We start from the raw sequence: 8018 nt of genomic DNA, 5'->3' as shown, positions 1-8018 counted from the left end.
GACTCCTGTAAATTTAATTTAATACATTAATTTATTTATTTAAATTTAACAAGTTTCTAGAAAAGATAACTATTATATCTTGTAATATAGAAAAGTAAACCCCAAATAACAGAAGGCAGTCACAGAAATTAGAATGTCTCAACAATTTGAGTTTGTTTTCTAAAGCATTACATTAATTTATGTTACAGTATGCACTTTTTATATGAATATACGCACTTGTATATTGAGACAATGGTAGAAAGAAAGTAGCTGCTGAAGCACTATATACTTAGCGGTGATTAGTAATCAACTATTGCATAAACATTACTCTGCTATAACAGAATTTGGAACTTTGCATTAAGAAATCTAGGTGAGTAACTAGATGCGCAAGCATTCACATATAGCTACCTAAACATTGTTGTCATTAGCTTTATACTACCTTAATTTTATTGATCATCGATCAAATTCTCCGTCAAGTCATGATACCTAAGATGTTCATTTTGCCCTACTGTCTCGCAACAAGAATATAAGCTAAGAAGAATGTAAAAGCTAAGCGGTAGGCACAAAAAACATGCTCCTTGTTTTGCATCGACTAGTCATTGTCTTCTTCGTCGTCTTCGTCTTCCTCTTTGTCTCTGTCATCTTCGTCGTCACAATCATCTCTCCACCTCGCAACCATGGTTCTCAGACTTGGTTCAGGATCAATCATCCTTGTTTCCCCAAGAATAAAAGGATGTGTGCTGCTCCTATTTGGGTAGGTGATCTGTTCATGGTCATCGTCGCAATAAAGGATACTGTTTAAAGATTGCCCAAACGGCTTCCATCCTTAAATCTAAATCATCCACTTCAAGTAAATTGCAAAGTGAATCTAGTAGATTCACTTCACATAGATCCTTTAAATACAGCTCAGTTCCAACAATTATGTTTGAAATTATCCAGCAAGCTTCCTTTCGCACCATTACAAACTCTTGACTTAACAACTCTCGAAGACGTTCAAGGAGGCCATTTTTAATCATTATCGTGATCTGATCATCCTTGCCCCATCTCACAATATTACCAACTACTTAAAGCGCAGAAGGTGCAACCAAGTCCCAATATTAATCAGAAATAAAAAGCCTTTTGCAGCAAGCACTTTCAATTGCCACATATCTTCCATCTGAAAGATACGCAAGTGCTGAGAATGCTTGATTTTTTACCCTGTAACTGCCATATCTTATAAGCTCTTTGACAATTTCAAGTGCTGCAGCTCCCTCATTAACTGGAATATTCCTCTAAGCAAAACATATTACAGATAAGAGCAATGCAGAATCAGGAAAAATCACATCATTGCCCTACTTTACAACTTCTACTATAATCTCAAGAGCTCCTAGCTCTAGGATAAGGGTACGATATTGATCAAACTTTGACAAACGCGCTAATCCATAGAGTGCCTCGGCCTGCACATAAATATAGTCAGATTTAATCAGGTTCACAAGACTCCAAATTACTTTCTCTCTCGTCTCATTGCCAATCTTCAACGAGTGTACAGCATTACACATAATAGAAATTGTGTGCCACTGTGCTTGTTGATATTCAAACTCGAGATACAAGATTCCCTCGTAAACAAGAAATCCCATCAGATATGTAACAACATCTTCCGGAAAGGAATTAGCTAGCCTTGAATCAGATTCAAGCAAAATGTGCAATTGCTCGACATACTCAAGCTCGACGTCTTCCTCATTTTCATCACATAGAATTTCATTACAATAAAAACCAACCATTTCCGTCTGTTCGAGTAAGGTAGGTGAAAGAGATGCATCCAGGGGAGAGGTGCAAATAGGGGAGACATCGAAGCCCGGACGGGCTTTATCAGAATCGATTCTGTAGACACGTCCGCCTGGTCTAACTTAAGCCTCCGACAGTGAGTAACTTCCGAACCATTGTCAGCAGGCTTAGGTTCGAGAAGTGGCAGCTCTTGGGAAGATTTAATAAGCAGAGACCCCATTTGTTCCCACTTTGCTTGTTCTGCATGGTCAATGGGGGTAAAGCATGGACGTAATAAAATGATTCCTCACGTGTTACAAATTTACGAGACGCCATAAAAGATATGAGCATTCTCTTAACGAAAGCATATGTGACGGTAGGATCAGAGTGATCAGCAATTGATTCGGTAAAATTGAAAACCCATTGCTTGCCATGCCAATAACAATCTATAAGTCCTGCTGGTTGATACTTAGAAGGAAAAGATCTTGGGTCCCTAAAAATCAAACTTGAAACATTTGCAATCAATTTTAAATCTTTCTTGGGGGTCTTTGGTGCATAATGATTCGTGAAGATTTCCGCAGTTGAACAAACTTATGAGATCTCTCATATCGACATTCGAGAGTACTGAAAATTCTTCCATTGATGACGGTGAACAACTAGATTTTGGGGTTCTAGGGTTTTTTTTTCTGCTAAGTAGTTCTAGGGCATTTAGCAAAAAAAAAATAAAAAAATTACGTATACACACAACTCACAAGTTAAAACACAATCAACAACTACGGACCTGTTTGTGTACGAGTTTATAAAAAATTAAGGTTTTTTTGAAAAATATCAGTCTAAAAATATTTTTATAAGAATATTGTCATTTTTTTAAAAATTTTGCAAAAATACTTTTTAATTTACAAAAATGCTATTTAAAAAAAAATTGCAAAAATACGATTTTTTGACAACTGAAATCAACTGCATGCAATCTTTGACGAGTTTACGCAACTAAATGCAATCTCAAATTAACCAAAAAAACTTTATTCAACTAGTTGTATATCTGGTTTTATTTTGGTTAATTTTGGTTTATTCCGTATTTTTGCAAAAAAAAATCAGAAAATAGTAAAATCGCAAAAAAACTTAGAAAAGTTAGTATTTTTGGTAAATTCTCTATAAATTAAATCCATAATAACTTATCTTAGGGTTTTTGTGAACCCAATCTATAAATTGATTTACAACTTATAAGTTGACATACTTTTTCTTGACTTATTTTAATTTTTTAATTTTTTATTAACTTTAGTTTCAAAATATATGTTCAAAAATATTTTTCTAATTTAATATTCACAAATTAAGATATTTATATTTAAAATTTATTTAGTTTTATTTAATTAAGTAAAAAAAATTCTAACTTTTATTTATCACATGTAAGTCACTTATTTATTTTAATTTATGAGAGCACATGTAAGAAAATCTCAATATACACCCTCTAGAAATACTACATATTTGATTTTTTTTTTTTTTAATTTTTATCAAGTACAATATACCTATTTTTTGAAAAAAAAAATCCATTGAATACCATGTGAAGAAAATCTCAATGTATACCCTCTAAAAATAGCTCATAAAAGTTTATAAATCCAAATTATACGTTCTAAACATATGTAATATACCGGATATAGAACTTTCAAGCAAATTCAACAAGTTGAAGACAGCAATCGATATTAAGATTGATATCCAAACATTTGTACAGGAGTTGGAAAGAAAAACTATGTCTGAATGTGTTGATGCGATTTGTATATTGATTTTCTTAAACTTACAAGTATAGTGCATCTATATAGTCTTATGCATCTTGATCAACTCTAACATTTATCCTCCTGAGCCAGACGGAGTGCAAAACCATATGAAACACGTCAAATCTAGTAGCTGGACTGTTCAACACAAAGTGTTTCCTCACCTGTCTTAACCCTTGTTTCAACTTCATGTACTTCTCCTCTGGAACCTTACTTAAAATCTGCTTCAGCCTCGGAATATCAGAAACGGGAACTTCCAAAGAAAAGGCCTCCCACCTCAAAACATCACTAAATGGTAACACATAGTTTTTCGACAATATTACTGGCACACATTCAGCGTAAATGGCCTCAACAATTCTTGGACTGGCCACTTCATGACCACTAGGACATAAACAGTACTTGGAGGTAAGCATGAAAGAGTAGTAATCTAGGCCTTTAGGGAGGTACTCAAAGACGGGGAGGATGGGGTCTCGATTTTTCCAGTGATTGAGGAGGATGGGGCGGATGGGGCCGTGGTTGCCTCCAGCGAAGAAGGCTAGGTATTGAGGCGGAGAAGGTGGTGGAGGTGTGAGGAGTTTAGCAGGAATGTTGCCATCAAAAAGGTGGATTTCCGGGAGGGAGACATCCTTCTGTGGGTTGAAGCCTTCAGAGGAGTTGGCGTTGCATAAGACTCTGATAGATGTGTTGTAGAGAAGAGGATTGCCTCTTGAGGCATGGGGCCCCTGCAATGCATGGTTACAACTGTAAGGATTATAGACTGCATGATATTGTGACAACTAACAAATACTGGAGTGGTGTAACAAAAAAATGTTAAAACATACAAAAGAGATAAAAAAACATACCCAATCATGACAGGAGAGCATAAAGTGATCAGCTCCCTTAGTTTTATTCCAAAACAGGTGTTTCGTGGAGATTACTCTGATGTAATCAGAAACAAAGTCTCGAAGAGGGGTGAGATTATAAGAATAAGGAGTGTAAAGGTATTTCACCATCCAAGTTACACTGAAGGGCATGAAGAAAAGGTGAGCCAAGTTAGGGTCTCTTGTTCTGAACTTGCTCCGCTTCCCCTGCTCAATTTCTTGTATGAATCTGCCTTCTGTTGTGTAAATATCTTTACACGGTCCATCATGTACAATTGGCAATTCTCCTTCTTCATATACGTAGACCTTCAGCCTCCTCTCCATCTCGAGATAACTCCTGTAAATTTAATTTAATACATCACTTAACTTACATGTTTAAGATAGACTAAAGTTATAATTTAATTTAACAAATTTGTGGATTATAAACACTGGATTAACTGTATGAAAAGGTAACGATAATATCTTGTGATTCAAAAAGTAAACCCCAATAACAGAAGCCAGTCACAGAAATTTATGTTGCTTCAGTGATGATGAAAGACAGACTCATGCAAAAACATTACTTTATAGTTTGTTCTCAAACAAGCTACCTACTTTATGGCCGAATTAACAATTTGAGTTTATTTTCTGAAATATTACATTATATTAAAGTTTCAGTATGCACTTTTTACATAATATTGATGAAAATTAAAACAGTAGTAGAAAGAAAGAAGCTATTGAAGCACTATACATAGTGGTGATTAGTAATCAATTATTGCATAAACATCACCCTGCTATAACAGATTTTGGAACTTTGCATTAAGAAATCTAGGTAAGTAACTAGATGTATAAGCATTAGCAGTGTAAGCATTAACATTATTGGCTAATAGCTAGCTAAACATTGCTATCATTAGCATTCTACTACCTTAATTCCATTTGTAATGATCATCGATCAAATTCTCTGTCAAGTCATGATAGCTAAGATGTTCATTTTGCACGTACATGTAATAATTTCTAATGAGCTTATAGAATCATAACATATGACAATAAAACAGAAGTCAACTGCAGAAAATTACTAGTTAAGTATTCAAATTAACTGTAATTGGTTTCAGAACAATGGGATAAAAAAGTTATAACTGAGAATCCCCATGCTACACCTGAGGGTTTATATTTACCAGAAAACCTTGCAGCGAGGACACAGGATTACAGTGGTATGGGTTTTCTCTTTTTTCTCATGTGAAAGATTGGTATCTAAAATTGGACAGGGCCATATTGTACTCTGTCTTTACAAATTAAGAAGCTAAAAACTGAAGTAATACACAGCGCAAAACACAAACTTTAATAAGTGGAAAAACCAAGCTTTTTTTCCAAGTTGAAACAATGAAGTGGAGTGAGTGAAATGAGTGAAATGCACCAGACCTTTGACAACCCATGCGTCTAGTACAAGACTACAGTTGATAAAATATCCCAAAAGGTAAACCAAAACTTTTTTAGTTTGCAGATCCAAAGTGCTGTGCATTGTGTAGTTGTCATTTTTGAACGTGGCTTTGAAGGGAAGTAGTAATACTTCTTTTCAAGTCTAATCCATTCATCTCTATGTGTTTCCTACTTATCAATCATTTCAAACATAAAGCTTTATGTTTGTTTTTCCTTTCAACTTCACTTTATACAACCTCACCAGGAAAATTATACCTCAAGTTTAATGTTTCACAGAACACAGTTATTAATTTAATTAACCAGAGTACAAATAAACAATCTGCACTCGCCAATAACAATAGACGGCAAATTAATCAAAGTTGTGTTCACTTGCATGAAGCAAAGTAGCAAACACAATTAGTATTCAAACTACTCCCAATTAGTATTCGAATTGATGTGTAGTATATGATGATCTAAAATATATATTAGACGCATTTAGATTATTAGACTACAGAGGCAGAGCACTCATGCCTTTCCTCAAAAAGCATAGTTTATCCAACATTTAAACATTCCCCAACTCTGATGCATTTAAATATGAAACATACAATTATATATACATATTTCGTCAGGACAACTCTTTGTTCTTCAAATAGAAAGAGAGATATAATTGTAAGTTTAAGAGGTAGAGATTACAGAGCAAAGGCTTTCTCGATTTGGATTGCATTACCTATTAAATTGCTTTTATGTTTTCCTGACAAAATACCAAATACTATCAGAGCTATGAATATAGTCACTAGCTTAAACTTAACTACACTAGTATTAATTACGGAATTAGCAAATTAGGTAATTAGCCATAACAAACACACATTAGGCATGAAGTTGAGGAAGAGTAGAGTCGAGGCTTACCGATAAAACGCGCGAGGATTACGATAGATAATGTCACTGCCGAGTACAGTTGAGAGATTACGAGACGAAGCAGCGCGTCGTATCGAAGCCCGAGCTCGAGCCAGTCCTTGTTCAACTTGATCTTCTTCTCTCTGCAAAATTAGTTGCAGTTAAAACTGTAGAAATAATTAATGGATAAAAATTCAAATGATTCAAGTGTCATCTGTTCCGTACTAAACTTCTACTGATAGAAAAACTCACGTAATATGTGCTTAAAAACAAGTTTTAACTATACACAGAGCGCACACACTAGTGCATTAGTGCGTGTAGAAACTAAAAACACACTAACTGCGAGTTGCACATATATTCATCCTGTTGTGGATTGTGCTCCAACAACTTCAAAAATACAGAGCAAACACACATACGAACCGATCAAAATTAGATAGACATAAATATATACTGCAATCAATTGTGAATATGTAATTCAGAGGATCGACTACTACATGCACAATTTAGAGAGAGAGACAGAGAGCAGCTAAACTAAAATGATCAAAACTAAAAGAAAGCTAATTAGAGAGAGAGAGAGATGACGAACAATGACGGAGTGATTTTGAGGAGATGAGAGTGTAAAATTGAACTGAGTAGAAATTACAGCTGCCGGAGCATGATCATGATCTCGTAACTTCGTCTGAAGCGCCACAACCGGAATTCTGTTTTCCGATCGAACACCAGAGAACGACGACGACGAAATGGAGGAGAAGAGTACGGAAACGATGAGTAAAGTGGAAAGTACAATCACGGAAATCACTTCACAAGCAGAAGCTGCTGAAGCTCCTTCGAAACTCATCCTCATCTCTCTCTCTGGCTCTCTCTCTCTCTCTCTGGCTCTCTATCTCTCTCTCTCGCTTGTTAGTGTATGTAATGAACGGTATAATTCGAAAATGGTAACGTGAGAGGGAGTGTTAGTGATGAATGACGTAATTAATGGGGCGGGGAATTTGGAGAGTCCTTTTCTGTCTATCCCCCCTCTCACTCTTACAAACAAGTTTTAAACTTCGGTGGACATACCGCCCCTTAATTCATCGGATTAATTTGTATTTTTTTAAAAGTTTTAAATTTCAGTTTTCGTCTTTTATGAAAAATAAATAAATCAATCAATTTTGCTCTTTTCCATGGCGGAACTTTAGTAATGGTGAAAGGTTAATAATTTACTATTTTTAAACTTAACAATTAGTATCTATTGTTCACAAATTAAAACGACTTATTTACATTACATGTTCCTTTGATTTTTTTTTGAAACAACATGTTCCTTTGATTTAGCTATTGCATTTAAAGTTCGTATGTTTAATTTATAAAATTTGCATTCCAAAAATTAGATTCCTTTCAAAAATAA

The 8018-nt window shown here is 34.8% G+C and overlaps 1 protein-coding gene across 1 annotated transcript; it reads right to left on the bottom strand.

Moving 5' to 3' along the window:
- Positions 1–3400: 3400 nt before the first annotated feature.
- LOC141661846 (putative glycosyltransferase At5g25310) lies at positions 3401–7643 on the bottom strand. Its single transcript, XM_074468854.1, has 4 exons — positions 7221–7643; positions 6647–6777; positions 4331–4685; positions 3401–4210 (listed from the first exon to the last, which is right to left on the bottom strand). Exons 1-4 carry the CDS (start codon positions 7476–7478, stop codon positions 3539–3541), a joined length of 1416 nt encoding a protein of 471 aa, XP_074324955.1. The 5' UTR covers positions 7479–7643; the 3' UTR covers positions 3401–3538.
- Positions 7644–8018: the final 375 nt, after the last annotated feature.

Source organism: Apium graveolens, chromosome 5, assembly GCF_009905375.1.
Source record: "Apium graveolens cultivar Ventura chromosome 5, ASM990537v1, whole genome shotgun sequence".
In the NCBI taxonomy this organism is placed as follows: domain Eukaryota; kingdom Viridiplantae; phylum Streptophyta; class Magnoliopsida; order Apiales; family Apiaceae; genus Apium; species Apium graveolens.
Note: the sequence above shows the minus strand (reverse complement) of the source record. Positions and strands in the feature narration are given on the sequence as shown.